General features: G+C 35.5%; 1 protein-coding gene across 5 annotated transcripts in view; it reads right to left on the reverse strand.

The window, feature by feature from the left end:
* Nucleotides 1-20,824, reverse strand: part of LOC150087015 (microtubule-associated serine/threonine-protein kinase 3-like) — a 912,052-nt gene that overhangs the window by 216,802 nt on the left and 674,426 nt on the right. For all 5 annotated transcript variants that reach the window (XM_090372902.1, XM_090372903.1, XM_090372904.1 and 2 more), the window contains one exon: nt 1,786-1,902. In XM_090372902.1, the coding sequence (XP_090229028.1) occupies nt 1,786-1,902 (117 nt within the window). The remainder of the gene's footprint in view (nt 1-1,785; nt 1,903-20,824) is intronic.

A 20,824-nucleotide genomic window follows, 5' to 3' on the forward strand; every position in this document is an offset into this window, starting at 1 on the left:
GCCTTTAATAACCATTATAATGGTGGTCCATCAGGGACTGGTGTTGGGCTGCTTACTGTTTTCGACATTTATTAATGATAGTGATGGAGGCATGTTAAGTTTAATATCTAAGTTTGTTGATGATTCTAAGATTGGTGGGAAGGAGTCCTGAAGGGGAATCAGGGTATGCTTCTGCAACAAGACCTAGAAAAATGAGGCAGATGGGCTGAGAAGTAGCAACTGCGGTTTGAGAGAGTATAAACACTTAGAGGAGCCCACATAGCTGTGGAATGCACAATGTGAAGGAGTGGGCTGCATCCAGCCCATGTTTAAGAAATGGCAACTGTGGAAACTTGATGAATGCAAGGTACTGATTTAGGTAGCAGTAATTCCAAAATAACATACCATTTTGCTGGTGCTACAATCAGGTAGTCAAAACTTTATCGGCCTAGGGATAACTGTAGAATCTGACATGAAGGGCTTGGAACAGCACAACTAGGCTGATATTAATGCTCAGGGGAGTTCTGTCATGGATATACAGGAATTTTGCCAGAAGGAAAGGAAGATGATTATACCGTCATATGGGACGCCATTTAGGCCACATCTTGAGTGCTGTATACAGATTTGGAAGCTTCATTTCAGGAAGGATGTGGATTTGTTGAAATGGGTACAGAGAAGAGCAACAACAAAATTAGTCAGGGATACTCTCATAAAGAAAGAGCAGTTATGCAAACTGTAGAAACTATGCACCTGTGAAAAGACATGATCAAAGTGCTTAAGGCTTTAAATGGATTATGTACACTAAATGCTGATGGCATCCTTACTCTTTCTTGGAAACATATAATGGGACAAATTTAAATAAAAAAAAAAAAAAAAAAAACCGATACTTGCAGTGTAGATGTGTGAAAATTTTCATTCAGTCAGAGTAACTGTTGGAATAAATTAACATCTGGTTTTGTGCAAGACAGTAGTATGAATAAATTAAAAGGAGGATTGGATACATTTTTAGAAGGGATGGTCAAAATAAATGAGTAGCAGTGTACGTTTTTTTTTTTTTACTGATGATGTATTACAATGGCCACATGGTGCAAGGAAGCCTATAGCACCACACACACACACACACACACACACACACACACACACACACACACACACACACACACACACACACACACACACACACACACACTAAAATAATAATAAAAAAAATAATTAATAATAGAAAATGAAATAGACAACTTATGCATTTCCCTCTTCCCGTAGGTATCTATCCAGCTGACCTTTGAATTTACCCCCAAACTGTTAGCCTCTACCACACATGTAGGTAACTTATTCCAGTAATGTATTAACTCACTGGCTAAAATAAAACTTCCTGTAATCCAGTCTAAACATCTATCCCCCCAACTTGAAATAGATTGACTATTATAGCCTCTAGTTCTAGAATCATGTATAACCATGAAAATTTCATCCTCATTCATTTTACTTATACCTCTCAGAGCTTTGAATACCTCAATCAAGTTGCCTCTAAGGTGCCTAGTCTCCAAGCTCTGCAACCCACATATTCGAAGTCTATCCTCATATAGACAACTTTTACTGATCTCACCAGGTGAGTTACCTGTCTTTGGACCCTTTCAAGAAAATGTCTTTCTTTAGGTGCAATCTCCATACTTGAACAAAGAGTTTGCTTCCTTGCATCATTTTGTCACTACTAATACTAATTATTTAAACAATCTAATAGCATTTGTATTTAATATAAAAGTGAATAATGAAATATGAAAGATTTTGTTTAGTAATAAAAAAAATTACCATAGCCTTGTCGGAGAATTACTTCGGGAGCAATATACTCTGGAGTTCCATACACTTGTTTGTCAGTGAACTGTTTTGTTTCTCTGTCCATATAACCTTCATATAAATTGGTAGCCACTGTTGAAACAAAATGTTATCATTGTTATTAAATCTTTATTGCCTGAACAATGTCCAAAAAATACTACTATCCTTAATGGCTAGTTATTGCTTAGTAGCCAGAAAAAAGCAATATATGGGGAGGGCACAGGATGCTGCTCTGCCTCTCACATGCAGGGAAACAGAACATAACGAATACATTAATGAAAAAAGGATAAAAACAATCTAACACATTACATACAGCAGAAGCCTTCATAAGTGATCAGGACCAGTAGTTGCTCCATTAATTGAAAAAGTCAGTTAAGTGCCAATCACAAAAAGTATACCTACATAACTTTAGAATTTTATTCTCACTTAAAACATATGCAGGTATATTCATTTACATAAAATCAGTAATTTTCATCTGTTTAGATTATGAAAGTTGAATGTTGAAAATCAAGCTGTTCTTCAACATAATGTAAAGCTGTATCTAGGGCATTTTTGGCAGCTGCACTACGATTTACGATTTGATTTAATCTCTTCTTCACATTTAGATTATTTGTTTCCATGTGGTTCTTAATTCTTTTATATTTTTTATAATCATTTTTCCACTATGTACACTGACTTATGTGCATTGATGAACTCGAAATTAGGACTAATGTATGTGCTTTGAAGCAGAATTACTTAATAGTCAAAATGTATCTTGAGTGATATTTTTACCTACTAATCACTAACACTGTTGGTGTAAAATGTGGTATTTATGCTCTGTGTAAAAGTAGGTGATGTACGTGACTGCAGAGAAGAGTAAGATAAAAACTATATGTAGGAAAGAGATCACAGTGATCTTAAATAAAAATGTATTTGACTTTCTAATAGACATTCTAAAGAGTAAATGATCTTTAAAGAAGGTAACTAAAAGTAAAAGTAAGTAAGACTGAGTCAAATGTATATGACTTTCTAACAGAGAAATATTCTGAAGAGTAAATGATCTTTAAAGAAGGTAACTAAAAGTAAAAAGTAAGTAAAACGGAGTCAAATGTATATGACTTTCTAACAGAGAAATATTCTGAAGAGTAAATTTATCTTAAAGAAGGTAACTCTTCTAAGGTATAGTCTAAGTATAACTGAACATTGGAAAAAGTTGCATTCGTTAATAAAGGAAAGGCACTGTTGGAAAAAACAATCATTTTGAATTCTTTCCAACATCTGTTATACCTTGGAACACTTAATAATAAATTGTGTTTTCCCTAGATTTTTTTCTGTACTTGTAATGCCAAGTTTTTATGGAAATGCAAAAGAAATATGGGACAAAATATTATGTTCTTGCAATTCGGAAATTAGGATCTACAGTTGAAGCATTTTAAATAGAAGTGGTATTGAATAAATTAACTTTTTTAAAGGAATTGGGATGTGGAGGAACATTATACAGAAAGAGATACTTTAAGAAAATAAATATACCTGAAAAAGTATGTAAAAATATAAATTATTCATCTTTAGAAGTTTACTAACATATGCAAAAATCAGCAATGAATGGACTCCGTTATTCAAAGAGTGTTCCCCCCCTAGTAAATTGTACTTTCTGTAAAGAAATATTTGAAGATATTACATATACTTTTTGTTTGTGTTGATTTTATATTTATTTATTTAAATATAAGCATATGCAAAGTATATGCTTATATTTTTTATAACATAGAATTATATAACATAGAATCTGCCCACTGCTGATTTTTGTGAATGGTATTCAATTTGTAAAGACAAATAATTTATATTTTTAAAAACTCAGGAAACTGAGAGTTGAAATTGCAATGCTCTAGAAAGTTATCATGGTGTGTGTGTGCACACCATGATAACTTCCTTGATAAATGACCTTAAATCTTCTGCAAATTTTTGGGCAGCAGGCTCACCAGTGAATAATTACTCAGTACTAATAATTAATACTTGCTTAGACATAATTTTATAACATTCCAAGCTTTCTATCACTTAGTATAAAACTTTTTGCACCATCAGTCTTTTTATGGAAGGCCAAGACCTTTGCTTTTGTACTGCTTGTGTGTATCCACTGATTAGAGTTCTACGTTCTTTTAACTAATAAACTACAGCCACTTCCCGGCTTATGTAATACCCAACTTATGTAAATTTGACTTTATGTAAGTTTATGCCGGCTGGTGCTAACTTAAAAAAAAAATTATGGAAATGTATTTTTCATCCCGTAGGAATAAATGGAGGTATAGTGAAAATATAATGTGAACCCAATAACAATTTTTTTTTTTTTTTTTTTTTTTTTGTAATTCGTTCCAAGACCTTGGAAGTTGAAATTTTCGCTATATAACTAAGCTATTTATCTCTCTAAAAGGTCACTTTTATAATGTAAATTGCATTACACTTTCGTTAATCATATGTTCCATTATGAGAATCAATTTTGAAAGCCTTTGTGATATTTTTCTAAATCACATCTAGAAGTCACTATCATAAAACAATAAAAGCTATTTGCACGTTCCAGTTTATTGGGTTTTCTGTTAGTGCAATCTATTATAACTGGGTAGTAAACTCGATCTCATTGCCTGTGCAATAATACCGATAACTGAAATTCTGTGGGTTTTTACGTTCCAGTATTGCAGTGAAATGAGTTCCCCTTCACTGAAATCTTCAATCATATAAAAAAAAATAAATTTTCAGAATCTTCTCTTCATTCCTATTTATTTATTATAATGGTGAAAGGAAAGGGACCAACGGAAAGTGCAAGTGCTGGGAAATGAAACAAAAGTGATTTAGAAATGAAGATGATTAATTAAGAAGTACAAAGCAGGACAAAGTTTGTCATCTATTGCATGGAATTAGGTCTCGCTGCTTCAATAGTGAATACTATTTTAAGGGACAGTGCATGTATAAAAGAACATGTTAAAGGATCAACGCATTTAAGGTCAACAGTGATCACAAAACAGCATTCAGGCGCTATATCGAAGATGGAAAAGCTATTAATAATATGGATGGAAAATTAGATTCAGAAGCAAGTGCATTTATTTTTTTTTATATGATTGAAGATTTCAGTGAAGTTCCCCTTCACTGAAATCTTCAATCATATAAAAAAAAATAAATTTTCAGAATCTTCTCTTCATTCCTATTTATTTATTATAATGGTGAAAGGAAAGGGACCAACGGAAAGTGCAAGTGCTGGGAAATGAAACAAAAGTGATTTAGAAATGAAGATGATTAATTAAGAAGTACAAAGCAGGACAAAGTTTGTCATCTATTGCATGGAATTAGGTCTCGCTGCTTCAATAGTGAATACTATTTTAAGGGACAGTGCATGTATAAAAGAACATGTTAAAGGATCAACGCATTTAAGGTCAACAGTGATCACAAAACAGCATTCAGGCGCTATATCGAAGATGGAAAAGCTATTAATAATATGGATGGAAAATTAGATTCAGAAGCAAGTGCCCCCCCCCCCCCCCCCCCCCCCCGAGTCCAATGACCACTCAAGCAAAAGCAAGAAGTATTTATGAAGATATTAAGAATAAGTATGGTGAAACCCAAGCCAAGTTTGTGGCAAGCAATGGGTGGTTTAATAGGTTCAAGCATTGCACTGGTTTCCAAAACATTAAAATGTGTGGTGAAGTTGCCAGTGCCGATTCTGCAGCTGCAGGGAAATTTTGTGATGTATTGGGAAAAAAAAAAAAAAAAAAACCCTTCTAAATCTCCACACTCTTCAACTTCCGCAGCGGCGTGCTTATCAGCTGGAGAGTTAATTCTGGAAACGATGCTCAAAAGATAAAACTTGCTGACATTATGCATGTCTCCTCTCTCGTTTTGTAATTTTATAATTTTGAAATTTGTGTAATTTTTCCAGCGCATGAGATAAAAAAATTGAATAAATAATTCTGTTTATGTGTTCATCAAACATTTCTTTTTTGCTTCACTCAAATTCAGTGCACATAGTTGTGAGTGCTGCATAAGCACTCGCAACTAAGCACTTCCAACTTACGTAAGTCGGGGAGTGGGTGTATATATTTTCTTTCACAAACTACAACCATGATGCATTGTCTTCTATCTGTCATTTTAGCTACCATGGTTTCTTTCAAGTGGAGTTAGAATTTAATGACTCTTGTGAAACAAACTGAGTGCAAAATCCATCTAGATTTTTTATTTCTCCCAATCTCCTTACCGAAACCCAATTCACCATTTGATGAATTGGGTTTAAAACATAATTTTTAAAACATACTCTCTTATTAAGAGAGTATGTTTTAAACAGGGAAGTGTCGGGAGCATGTTGGTTAAGCAGAGGTTGCTTAAGTGGGCATCTACTGTACAAAGATAAAACTACATTAAGAATATGAGTATGGTATGCAATATTTTCAGAATCTTTTCTTCATTCCTATTTACTTATTATAATGGTGAAAGGAAAGGGACCAACGGAAAGTGCAAGTGCTGGGAAATGAAACAAAAGTGATTTAGAAATGAAGATGATTAATTAAGAAGTACGAAGCAGAACAAAGTTTGCACACTGAAAAGTTGATAAATTTTTAGGGAAACAAATTTTATGTACTACTGGGTATTTCAATTAAAAGGTATTAGGATTTGCCTAACTTATTGGGTAATTGTACTATTTATTATTTTTTTTTTTTGATGTAATTTGGCTGAAATTTTTGAAATTTATGGTATTGAGCATATTACAGTATTACATGATTTCTAAATTTAAATCTTGCATAATCACCCATTTCTTGATTAATCAAGGGAAAAAAAAATTATATATATATGTATGTATGTAACTGCCTTCATAAGCTAGCTGTTCAATACGACTAAACATACATGCCGAACAGTAAGCATCACATATCACGTTTTCCTTTTTTCCCCTTCAAATGAAACTGGTTTACGTGAATTTCAGATGTACCAATTAGGGATCACAAATCTGAATGCTAATACCTAGCCCAATTTTAGCATTGTGTTCAAAAATTTCTCCCTAAAAATAACAAAAGGAGGACCAGATAAAATATAACCTAAACCAGAAAATAAGAAATAAAACCTGGGGTAATAACTGAAACACCTTGCATATAATACTAAAATTACAGAAACAGACACAAATCCATACATAAAAATAAAAAGTAAAGAAAGGTTGATTAAACAGAAAAGTACATATTATAGAAGAGAAATATTAATTAAAGAAACAACATTATAATTATAAACTGGCACTGGGCTAGTTGTGGTCCAATTGTTGTCACGCACATTCATAAGTTTGAGCCAGTATGCTGCCACAAAAATGCACAACCCATTGTGATTGTGCTGTTAAAATCCAGCAACCTTTAAATAATTCAACAGGTACGTAGTCATGATGAATTAGTAAATTCTTCCAGCTTCAGCTGTAGAGAATAAATGGAAATTTATGATGTACATAAGGAAAAAAAAAAAAAAAAAAATTCTACTTATTTACTGAAAAATGTCTATATAGTATGCACTGATGCTGTTATTTCAAACTGTATCTGTAAATTTCAAAAGAAAACTATTTACTTCTAAAAATTAAAAGCTTATAATTTCATGATGATAGAAATTGGCATATCAACTTTGTATGTATGATTGTTGATTGTAGGTTGCTAATAGGAGCAAGAGCAACCATTGTGGAAATTACATCATGGAATTTTGTTACTAAAGAAATGTCTGATTATAGCATAACAGAAGTTCAATTAACACCAAAAAATAAACTTTCATGAAGCTACGAAAAGTTTGTCACATTTATATTTAAATTTAATCATGCGGATACAATAAAAATAGAACATTAGTAGGTATTTTAGCTGACTTTCTCCACTTATGCTTGTAATAAAGGCATGAAATAATTCAAAATTTTTCACCTTTTTTGAATCCAACTTTATTTTCAATCTGTTATCAACAAAAATGTGAAAAATCCATTTTTACATTGAAAAAGTATGTTTTTAATAAATTTTTAAAATACACCCCCACAATGCACTTTAGATGTGTTTTTATCTTTTTTATTAATGCACACATGTGGGCATTATCTTCACTGTCAATGAGTCAAAACTAAAATAAACAAGAATCAAAAAATCCATGTGCTTCAGCAGTTTGATGGCGATAAATGTAAAAAACATCTCATGCAAATGAAGCATTAGCATTGCAAGTCATTATGTAAAATGAACTGTGGAGCCATCATGATCTCACTGATTAGACAATAAAAAGCTACTAATCTTAACCTTATGTTTTAGAGCATCTGATAATTATGAGCAAGAAGAGGCTTAACAAAGCCTTAAAAAACTTTCTTGTTTTTTTATGGCCAAATTACTTCAATAAAAAAACAGTTAATGATACAAATTGAAAGTCAAACCAATAATGAAATAAAACTAAAATTCATGATGACACCACTTTAATAGATATTTTTATTTTCAAATTAAAGTTATTTTGGTGGATAATCATCACTAGCAGTGAGGATTAATTTACAAATGCAATTATGGCAGTTTTTCATTGTGTGTGTGTGTGTATGTTTTAGAAACTTCATGCATAAAATGCAATACTTAGGAAGGTTCCCTGAAGTGAGAAATAGCGCAATATTGCTTTGCCATTGAAATATTGCAAATTCAACTACTCTATTGGAATAAAGCAAAATCTTTCAATAATAGTTTAACTTCTGGACAGTTCAGCAGAGCATTGTTCAAATTCAGAACTCTGGTGATGGCTAAGTTCCTGTGTTGTTAGGTTGTGTGTGTGTGTGTGTGCAAGATTTTTGAAATTCCATAAGACTTTCAGTGATATTCTGTTCCTTGTTTACTCAGCATGCATGTGCACACATGTACACACAATTCCCAATACCTTTCAATAGACGTGATTTCTACGATTTTTTCATTAAAAATTTCAGAAATCTTGGTCAGTTATGAAAAAGAAAAATTTCAGAATCCAAGCCTAATGTCAATAATTGTACGCATGCTGAAAAATATAAATTTAAAATTAGCATGTAAGAAATGTAAACTGATGGTTTGATCCTTCCTAACAAATTAATATCACATCAAGTAATTAATTATGATAACAAAATTTTATTTCCCTTTATTTTATTTTATTATAGAAATTCATTTATTAGATATTAAGAATGCAAAGAAAGGTGTATTCAATATAAATATATGATTCATTTTTTTAAATGTCACATATCAAATTAAGGAAAGCAACAAAAAAGCAAATTAAGGAAAGCAACAAAAATAAATAAAATAATTATTTATCACCTGGTAGTAATAGTATTAGTAGAGGCATACGATGCAAGAAAGCAAGATTATGCGGCATCATCCAAAAAAAAAAACCCTCCCATTTCACCCCTCCATTCATTCCAAATGCCTTTCCAGCTCAGCCTTAAATTTATTTAGGCAATTAGCTTTCACAAAAAAAGATGGAAGCCTGTTCCACCAATCAACTACCCGCCAGCTAAAGACAAATTTCCACACATCTATTCTACAACTATCTTTCCTCAATTTGAAACTGTTCCGCCTCAGGTTCCTAGTCTGAGCAAGAGGAAGAATCCCATCAGCTTGTTCAACCTATTCAAGGCCTTATACAGCTCAATCAGATCACCTCACAGGTGCCTAGTCTCCAGGCGCTGCAATTTGCAGAACTTAAGCCTTTCTTGGTAAGAGCACCCCTTTGTTCCCCTCAATAATCTTGTTGCCCTTCTTTGTACTCGTTCTAGCAAATCCACATCTTCCTAACATAAGGCCTCCAGACCTGTACATGGTACTCTAAGTGTGGCCTGGCCAATCAGTTTACATTACCTTGTATAACAGGATAATCATCTCCCTGTACCTGCTAGCAAAATTCCTATATATCAATTGACAAGACTCCATGACCAACCCTGGCAGCCCATCTGCACTGCTCAACGAACTAGATATTTGACTGCACAATTACCCTCAGGTCTTTTTCACTTTCCACTTCCCCGAGTGTAGTACCACACAGTTGGTACGTTTCTCTTTGGATATTGCTACCCACAGGCAGTACTTTGCATTTGTCAATGTTAAACTTCAGTTGCCACTTCTCAACCCATTTTCCCAACTTATCTAGATCCAGTTGGAGTAGCATACTGTCTTTACTGTCATTAACAACCCTGCCAACCTTTGTATCATCTGAAAACTTGGACATCAAACACAATATACCTTCATCAATATCATTGATAAATATAAAAAACAACAATGGGCCCAACACCGAACCCTGGGGGAACTCCACTGATAACATTTGTCCACAAAGAGCAGTGTCCATTGATTACCACTCTCTGTCTTCTACCACTCAACCATCCCTTTTATCCATTGTAGCAATTTAACCTTAATGCCATACCTCTCCAATTTGCACAGCAGTCTTTCATGCGCAACAGTATCAAGAGCTTTCCTGAAATCCAAGTATATGATATCAAAATTATTTTTGGCATTTGGTTCCTTCACCACATCATAGTAGCTAATCAAATTGGTCACACAAGATCTCCCTTTAACAAACCCATGCTGTGTCTTAACTATTAATGCAGTCTTGTCAATATGATCCTGCAATGCTGCTTTAAACAGTGATTCCATTATTTTCCCTGGAATAGAAGTTAAACTAACAGGTCTGTAGTTACTTGTGTCACCTTTTGAACCCCCCTTTGTGAATTGGTGATACATTTGCACGCCTCCAGTCCATGGGGACCTCCTCCGAATCCAAGGAAGCTCTCATAATTATGGCTAAGGGTTTGCTTACTTCCTTTTCTGCCTCCTTTAATATAACTGGATAGATCCCACTCACCCCAGATGCCTTCCTTATGTTTAACTTCAACAATTGCTCCTCCACTTTGCTCTCAGTTATTACAAAATTGCTTAGCTCCCTGTTAGCATTTGATAAACTTCTAGCACTCCCCTCATTGAATGCAACTCCTCATGAGTGAATGTAGATGCAAAATACTCATTCAGTTTATCAGCTACCTGAGCATCACCATCAATAATCAACCCATCTATGCTAAGTGGTCCAATCTGATTCATCCCTTTCCTTCTAGAGTTTACATAAGTAAAGAACTCTTTGCTATTTTTCTTTGCATCCTTTGCCCAAGATTTCTCGTAAGCTGCCTTCGCCTCCTTTGTGACTTGATTACAGACTAGTTTATACCTGCCATAGGCTTCTGTCACCTGATACTTTATATGCATCCTATACATTTTTCTTCTCTACCACGACCCTCATTAATTCATCTGACATCCATTTAGGCCTAAACCTTGAACAGTATTTCTTAGTTGGAATGAAAAGCCTAGTATCCTCCAAAATTAAGTCAAATTTACAATTCAAGATGGCAATATCATCAGTTGATCCCACTGTAGAGAATTTAAAAACTGTCTGAGACCTCTGTAGTCACCTTTATGAAAGCAAAAGCCCTTCCCTTTAGCCTTGATGGTAGTTACATCTTTAATTAATTGCCACATCAATACATTGTAATCACTGTCATCCAGTGGTTCTTTTATCTGCAAATTCTTAATGCATGAATAATCACTGCTGATAATCAGATCAAGAGTATACCTCCCTCTAGTACCTCTCGAACATGTTGCTGTAGAAAACAGTCATCCAATAAATCCACAAATGTCTTGCTAGTGTGTGAGTGACCAACCCACAAGTTCCAGTCAATACCTGGAAAGTTCAAATCCCTCATTATAAGACATTCTGATTTACTGGCCTACTCTCATTTTTACTTTCCCAGTGCTTATTTCACACCAAACAGACTCGACATTGCATTGTCCACCAACATAAATTGGATGCACTTCCTTAGATTTTATGTGTTTCTTAACCAGCAGCATAACTCCTCCTCCCTTCCTGTACACATTGTACTCCCCAAATTCCAATTCTGCACTGCTTATATCTGTGTGACACCACGTCTCTGATATTCCAACAATATCTGCTTTTGATGTCTTGACTAGCACTTCAAGCTCATCAAATTTATTAACTATACCCCTAGCACTGGTGTACATGCAATATACATGCACCTGTTCCTACTCTTGGTTACCCTAACACAGCTCATGTATTTACTTGTTCAATGATGACTCCCAGCAGCTCTTGAAGTCCCCAGAAACTTGCTCTCTATCATTCTAATTGGAGCAGTGCAAGAATCACTTTTGCTTCTGCCTGCGGCCACTTAACTTTTTAGTCTGTGAATTCCCCCCCTCAATCTAGCAGTTTTCTGACCCACTTAACACTGCCTTGATAGCACCAGCAAATATTCTTGCACCCTTTCTATTTCCCATCCCTGTAGAAGCAGTCTCTCCTGTTTGCAAGCACAGACCATGCCGAAAAAAATTCTACCCCGTGAGCCTCGCACAATCTTTCCAGGGCCGAATTGATTGACAAGGCTCTCATCATATATTCCCTCATATCATGTCTGGGTAGAATTGCAGACACTTTCAAATTTAACCCTAACTCTCGACTTTTTTCCAGCATTGACCTGTACTTGTGAAGTAAATCTGCAGATCTCATACTCTTAAGGTCATTAGTGCTAATGTGTACAACAATATCACCTTTTGTGCCCTTAAAAGATGATATCTGCCCTACAATGTCATCAACTTTTGCCCCTGGCAGATATTGGAGATGTTTGACCATTTTAGGAAATCCAACAACCGATTCTAAATATTTCTATATTAGAAAAGGCGATAGCTTGCTGACAGGTTTTAGGAATAGTGAATGCATTATGAGAAATGCCGGAATGTCTGTAGTTTGTTTTTTCATCCGTAGTCTCTTTGGAACATTCGAGTCATGCTCTGAGACAGTGTTAACAAGTCTGGAGCCTGTGGGCTCTAGCAGTGGAAATGCATCTCATCCAATATCTATTGCTGCTCCTTTTAGTCCTGGAAGAGGGAACTCCCTCTCCCAGGTTACTGGCCCCACCATGTGGAGGCAGGAGTGGCACTAACCAGTGACCAAGCGATCAGGAGAAGAGCAGAGCAGTAATGTTGCTAGCGGCGAAGCAGTGACGTTCAGTGAGGGAAGCAGTAATGTTGTGAGCAGCTGAGGGTTTATTAAAGCACTAGTACTCGCCTTAGGATAAACACTAGAAACATCGCTTGGCACCTGGGGCCATACTAGGCTTAGTATGGCCCGGAGTGACTATATGAGCCTTTTTACATGCTCATAGAAACATTTAGTTTGAGGAATAGTTAATTATGTCTGTGGTTTATGTCATAAACTTGCAGGAGATTCATATTGTTCATGTAAATTGGCAGTCACACAAGGTGATTTTTTTTTCTTCTGATGAGTAATGTTGTATCTGGTAATTAGGCCAAATGATGCAAGTAAGTAAACTTATTCTATGTAAACATAAAAGAAAAAACCCCAGAGCAATCATAATTTGTCTCATTTCTAAAGAGTAACAATATAATTCTGCCTTGAATCTTGTCACACTCTCTACCTCAACTAGCAACCTGTTGCAGTTATCGATAAAGTGGAGTTAATTAGATCTAATCTGCAAATGCTTCCAAAATTATACGTGTCCCTAATTCTAATCATCATAATCAGCCACTTTCAATCCACTGCAGGATGAAGGCCTCTCCAGCATCTTTCCAGTTCCTTCTGTTTTGAGCACTGGCCATCCATTTACTACCCAAAAACTCATGAATTTCATCTATCCATCTCCGCCTTTGTCTTCCAGGTTTTCTTCTAACTCCTCTTGGGTACCATTCTGTTATTTTCTTAGTCCATCTGTCATCATGTCTTCGAGCTATGTTTTCCTGTCCAAGACCATTTTAGTTCTTTGGTTGTTTTGATAAGAATGTCATTTACTTGAGTTTGCTGCCTAATCCATGTGTTTCTCTTCTTATCTAAGAGTCTGATTCCCAATATAATTCATTCCATTCTTCGCTGTGTAGTTCTCAGCTTCTCTTTCATTCTTTTGGTGAGTGCCCAAGTTTCATTTCCATAAGTCATGGTGGGGAGTATACATTGGTTCATTATTTTACGTTTCAGACAAACTGGGATATTGCTCTTCAGTATGTGACTATATTTCCTGAATGCTATCCATATCAAAATTTATTCTTCTCTAGACTTCCAGCCATTTATCATTATTACAGCTAATTGTCCCAGATAAGTATATGACTCCACCTTTTCAATTACTGCTCCTTCAATCATTATTTTCCTTTCTGTGGCATACTTGTTCATCATTACTTTTGTTTTAGCCATATTCATCTTTAGTCCAAAATCCTTACTAACTGTGCATAACTGATTAAGATTTTCCTCTAATTCTTTGGGATCGTGGCTTATGACCACAATGTCATCTGCAAATCATAAATGGTTTAGGTACTCTCCGTTCACATTGACTCCTTTCTGCGACCAGTCTAATCATCTTAAAGCTTCCTCAAGGGCAACAGTAAACAGCTTCGGAGATATTGTGTCTCCTTGTCGAACTCCTTTCTCGATTTTAAATTTCCTACTGTCTTTGTCTAGTCTGATAAAGGAGGTAGCACTCTCATATATTTTCTTCAAAATCATAATATATGGGGTATCTATGCCTTGTCTTTCCAGTGCCCGAAACATTGTCTTATGCTGTATGGAGTCAAATGCCTTTTCATAATCCACAAATGCCAGGCATAATGGTGTTTTATATTCATTTGCTTTCTCCATTAGCTGTGATATTACATGAAGGTGATCCATAGTTGAGAATCCTGTCCTAAAGCCAGCTTGCTCTTTCGGTTGATTCTCATCAAGTATTCTTTCTAATCTGTTAGTAATGACCCTTGTGAACAACTTGTAGATGTGGGATAACAAGCTAATTGGTCTATAATTTCCAATTTATCTCCTTTCTTATGCAGCAAAACTATGATTGCATTATTCCACTGCTTAGGCGTCACACCTTTTCTAATGCACTTTGTGAAGAGCCTTGCCAGTTTCTGTGTTATGTCTCTTCCTCCCATTTTTAACAACTCTACAGTAACTTCATCTTCCCCGGGGCTTTCTGATTCTTCATTTTCTTCAATGTATGTTCTACCTCATCAGGAAGAATATCGGGTATGTCGTATGTGTTGCTACTTTGCAATCCATCTTCCCCACTGCTGGCATCATTCCCTCGCTCCTTGGCTCCTTGTATAATTCTCTATAGTCTTCTGCTATTTGAATTATGCCTTCTCTGCTGTTTATAAGTACACCATCGCTATTCTTCAGTTTCAGTATCATTTGTCTTTCTGTATTACTGCTCATGGCTGCTGATTTAAATCCTTTGTTTTCCCTTAATGCTTGTTCCACTTTTCTTGTGTTAAATCTTCTTATGTCCTCTCTGAGTCTCTTTCTAATGGCTTTGCATAACTCAGTATACTCAATTTTCTCCCTGTCAGTGTTTTTCTTGCTCTTCATTTGTCGGCTTCGGTTCATCATGACAAGTGTTTCTTGAATAATTTTTTCTTCTTTGGATTTCTTTTTCCCTATAGGTTCCTTGGGCTTTATCACTTTCAGAAAATTGTAATATTCCTTGTCGATATCTTGGTCCTGAGCAGTCTGCAGAAGCTCAAACTTGTTCTTAAGTTCCAGTACATACTGCTTTTTCTCCTCTTCTGTTATCTCAAAGACCTTTGTATTATTTACTCGAGTCAGTTTTTTCCTTTCTTTTCTTACATCTATATCAAGTGTTCATCTTACCATTCTGTGATCACTTCCAACATTTACCTTATTCAGGACGGTCATTCAGAATATATCTTCTGTTAGTGAGGATGAATAAAGTTAAAGGTACTTCCCCCCATTCATTCTGCTTATTCCTTTGAGGACCATACACAAGTCTATCAGGTAGCTTGATGGCTGTCTGGGTCTCCAGCTCTGGAGATCAAGACAGACATCATCCTCATAGTAAACACTAGTAATTCTTGTTGTTGTTAGAGGTTGGTTGTATTTAACATTTTAATACCACATCAGTAACTAAAGGCTACCAATTCAAATAGTATAACTTAAATAATAGTATAAAACAGTGATTAGAGGAAAAACTTGGGAAGAAAGTCCATTAAATTAAATTAGTAAGTTAAATATATCTGACAAGTCATTATATGTTGTTGTTTGGAATTGGTATTAGCAATAGCCACATGGTGCAAGGAAGCCTATGGCTTATGCTGCACCAGCCAATAAAAAAAAAAATAATAATAATAAATAAATAAAATAATAATAAAAAAAAAGGAAATAGAAACCCATGTATTTACCCTCCTCCTGTAGGTAATTATCCAGCTTACCTTTGAATTTCTCCAAACTGTCAGCCTGAAACCATCCATGTAGGTAATTATTCTAGTAATTTATAACTTGCTGGCTAAACTAAAACTTTCTGCAATCCAGTCTAAACATCTCCCCCACCCCCGGAACTTGAAATAGTTCTAGAATCACTTATAACAGTGAAAACATTTCTTCCTCATTCATTTTACTTATGCCTCTCAGAACCCTGAACACCTCAATCAAGTCTCCTCTAAGGTTTCCAAGCTCTGAATCCCACATAATTGAAGTCTTTGTACCCTTTCAAGAAGCTATGACTTTCTTTAGGTGTGGTCTCTATACTTTAACACAGTATTCCAAGTGCGATCTAATGAAAGTTATTTTGGGGGTTACTGTTCTCCATGTGTAATACTTTACAGTTTGCTGGATTAAAGCATAGCTGACATTTTACTGACCATCCCTGAAGTCTATCTAGGTCAATCTGAAGAAGCTCTGCTTGGCGGTGATCATTAACTACTCTACCAATCTTTACATCATCTGCAAATTTAGACACCACACCCTCTACCCCCTTCGTTGATCTCATTTATGAAAATCAAAAACAACAGTGGTCCTAATACTGATCCTTAGGGAACCCCACTTCTTACATCAATCCAATTTGAGGAATAACCATTTATCACAACCCTCTGTCTCTTGCTCTGAAGCCATCCTGCTATCCATCTAAAGATTTTCCCTGTGATTCCAACCTGTTCCAGCTTATGAAGTAACCATTGATGTGGGTGAGTCAAAGGCTTCACTGAAAAGCAAATAAACAGTGAAAATTATTCCCTAAATTCAGCTCTTGAGTGACCCTGTCAAAATAGCTAACCAGATTAGTTAAACATGAATTTCCCTTTACAAAATCATGCTGAGTATCCTTCAGAATTCCGTTTCTATCTAAATGATCCTAAATTCCACCCCTGGTACAATCCTGATTCCACTCTTGAATTTAATAGCATAAGGGCATCCTTGGCCATCTCATGATTTATTTAATGGTTTTAGTTAAAAACATGGTTAGAGATGATCACACATTATTATTACTTCATATTATTTCTCCCTGATTGGGGGTTCCACCTCGTGACGGGTATTGCTACCAAGTACACAGGGTGGTTGTTGTTATGTCTGGTGTTACTGTTGGTCGAGTATTATTAGACATATGGTGCAATGAAGTCTGAGGCTTATGCTGTACCAGCCAAAAATTTTTTTTCTGAATTACCCAGAGAGAGAGAGAGAGAGAGAGAGAGAGAGAGTCAGAAGTAGAAGGGAATCACCAAGAAAGAGAAGAATGATGATATCCAGCCTCAGGACCCTGGGTGTGCCAAGCCCATACTCACCAGATGTGAGCCCCTGTGGTTTGGATGTACTTCAAAAATTGGAACAGCTCATCAAGATTAGCATTGTTTTCCACAATATCTAACAAATTTAATTGTTCCTGGAAGTTATGTAATGAAATTAAAGTAGTTTTAGGGATACTGGAATAATGTGGACAATCAATAAGGATATGCTTAATTGTTAGTTGAGTCTGACATATTAGTAGAGAGGAGAGCTTTTGACACAAAGGAAAAGATGTGTTAAGTGTGAATTACCAATGCACAGTTTCACCAATACTGTTTCTTTCCTTTCTGTTGCACCCAAACCTAGATTCCGACAGTTGAGGTCCCATTTTAATCTGTAAATTTATTATTACCTTTGCCTTGGCACAGTTCTGACCAGTGATCTCTGCTTGGTGTTTGTATATAGTCTGTATAGGGCACTTGGAGGGTTAAGGGATGGCATCATGGGCTGCTTTGTGACAAGATCAGCTTTTTCAATTCCTTAGATGGACTAGAATTAGGCAAAATGTTATAGTCTCGTAGACTAATTGTAACTGAGAGCATATGCTTCTTTAATATAGGATAAGGAAAGGAAGGACTGCCCCTTATGGCAGAGACTGCACTGAGAGAGAGTGTATATTAAGGCATATAAGACAATGTTCAATAATCTGATCCTGTGCTAGTTTAATAGCATAGAGTATAACAGTGAAGACAATGCATGCTACCAGTAATGAGGATGAAGTGGTGAAACAGGGAAAAGACTGCAGTAGCACCTACCATGGTATCAGATTTCGATCCATAAGTACTGACTTTGCAGGTCTCTAGTTTAGAAAGAGATTTAACTGTATGTACCTGCGTGATATTGCATGGGGGCAAGGAGTTCTTTCCCCATTGTTGAAAGTAGTCAACTTTCAATAATTGGGAAAAAAAATTGCAGGAATAACATTTCAAGTGTCTGGTGGTCTAGTGTCCTGAAATATATTACTTAGTTCAATATTTCAAGCTTGAGTAAGATCTTTAAGTTTAAGTGGTGGCACAGGATGGTTTTCATTTGATTTGCTATCACAGAACGAATCCCATTCTTCTGTTTTGTACAGGCATCTTTAATTAGGATGTGAGGGAAATTGTAAACTGTTAGAGCACATAATAGAAGCAATGTGTTCCTGAGAAGGTGTAACAGAGGTTTATGAGCTTCAGTGTAGGCAGTGAACTGGAGAAATTCTGAAAATACCCAGGACAATTCTAAGGGAACTTTGTTGAACAGTGTTTAATCATTGTAAAGTACTTTTCCATGTGGAGTCCTATACTCATGTATTCATATACTGCATCTCTATAGACACTTTATCAAGTCATGCTTAGACTATGGATCATATCACTGTATGATCCATAGTCTAAGCATGAACTGATAAGGCGTCTATAGAGATGTAGAAGGATGTGTCAATCAGCATCCTATGACATTGATGAGACATACTGTATATATAACTTCTTTAAGCAAAATGGTTCAAAGATGAGTTATATGAGGTTAGAAGTTTAATTTGTTATCCAGTATCTGGCCTCAAAACTGAACAGTATAAACAAGTGGAAATGCTATATTACTGATCTGCATATCAGGATGGACTGATTGTCATTTGCACAATGAGTAGCGGTGCACTAATGTTCTGCTATTCAGTAGCCATTGTGTAAAACCCAAGATTCTATTTTGGCTATAGCAAGTTGTCTTTCAATTTGGTTGTACCCTGTGATTGACAGGAGACAACTAGGGGATTGGACTGCATGTAAATTTCAATGATTTTTCTGTCTAGTTTAGGCCTTGAGTTTTTTTGTTCTTAATTAGGTTGATGGTAGTCAGAATTAATTCAATGCAAGCTTTTTTTTTCCTAGTTCAGCTTTACAGCAATCTGCATTCCATTATTGGTTTCGGTGTACACACACTTGCTAGGGTGACATTTGGAATGGATCCTTCTGTTGCAGATAAAATGTGACTATTAATATGATTAGTCACATCATCAATTTGCTGTTACAGTACATACTGACTGCCAAGGAAGATAGAAGTGCAGTCTGCTTTTTTGAAATTCAAAATTGTATCTTACAAGGTATGAAATGACCTGTGTTTCAGTGGAACAGATAACATGTGTTGGGGAGCCAGATTTTAACAGAGACAGATTATGATCAATAAAGAATGTTTCAATAAGTATACCTTTTGCATTCACAGTAGGAGATCCCCCATAGCCGATAGTGGCCAATGAAATCACCAAGTAAACAGACAAGTAGTGATAGTTGTGTGATAAAATTGGTCCAGTTCGGTCTGTGTGTGTGTATGGATAAGAGTAAAAATATCATAACTTTAGTTTGTAATTTTATATATGTGGAAAGTATGGTAGATATCACCAGAATTGCAAGCCCACTAAGAGCAGGAGTAACAATATCCCTATCTTGCCTATACAGTGTATGATTCCAGAATTTGGGAGAAATTTATTATATAATATTTTATATTAGAACAGAAAAGTTTCCTGCACGCATACAGCTACTGGATTAATCTGAATAAGCAAATCAGTCAAGTCATCAATTCCTCTGGAGTTCCATTGTATGAATTTATTTATTGTTTGGGCTTGGTTATGGATACTTGCTCTGACTATTTTTTATGAGTGGTGGACTTCTGTCAGGCATCCTGATTCCACAGTATCATTTGCATACAACTCTAGTACTGCAGCATCAATGTCTGGGTGATCACATACTTCCTTATGGTCAACATATGACTGAACATTTTTCTGACTTCAACACTTTTTGGTTGTGTCATTTCATGTAAAAGCGAGATAGCAAGTGTTCAAGCAATGATTGGAGTACTGCTAGTTTCATTTACTGTCCACTTTTTGGTAGTTGTTACAATTTTGGCCTAGTCAGCAAAAGAAGTGTTTGGTTCAACTGAAACATGTTTGAGTTGTAGCCAAATGATAGCTTTTAGTGACTGTTGCATATGAGCATATTTAACATTAAGTACACTTAACAAAACTTGTTTTTGTGCCTCACGATATGTAACTTTGTTTGATTTTATACCTCTGTATTTTTTACACTGATTTCCAGAGCTCACATGCTTTACAAAAATATGAATTGAAAAATCTAGGCAAAATCCCATTTTGCCCTATTGTAATTGGGGCAAAATGGGAGTAGTCATAATTCTATCATTTAAAAAAACAAATGGGATGCAGGAGTAAAACTGAATCTTGTTTTTTAACTAACCAACTTTCATTGTGGCTGGAAGAATTGGCGTGCTAAATGTTAAGATGATTGACTTGAATGAAGCTGGTATCCTTTTCTGTTGTAATTCTTCTAGCATTTATCACCTTTTGCTCACTGTTCTTGGGTTATTTCCTCTTCAGTCACAGCAAGTGCCACTCAGTGATAACATCATTAGATATGTTCAAGGTATCATGGGGAGTGAATGATACCAGGATTCCATTAAA

This window comes from Mastigoproctus giganteus, chromosome 4 (genome assembly GCF_048544385.1).
Source record: "Mastigoproctus giganteus isolate SK-2022 chromosome 4, ASM4854438v1, whole genome shotgun sequence".
Classification (NCBI taxonomy): Eukaryota; Metazoa; Arthropoda; class Arachnida; order Uropygi; family Thelyphonidae; genus Mastigoproctus; species Mastigoproctus giganteus.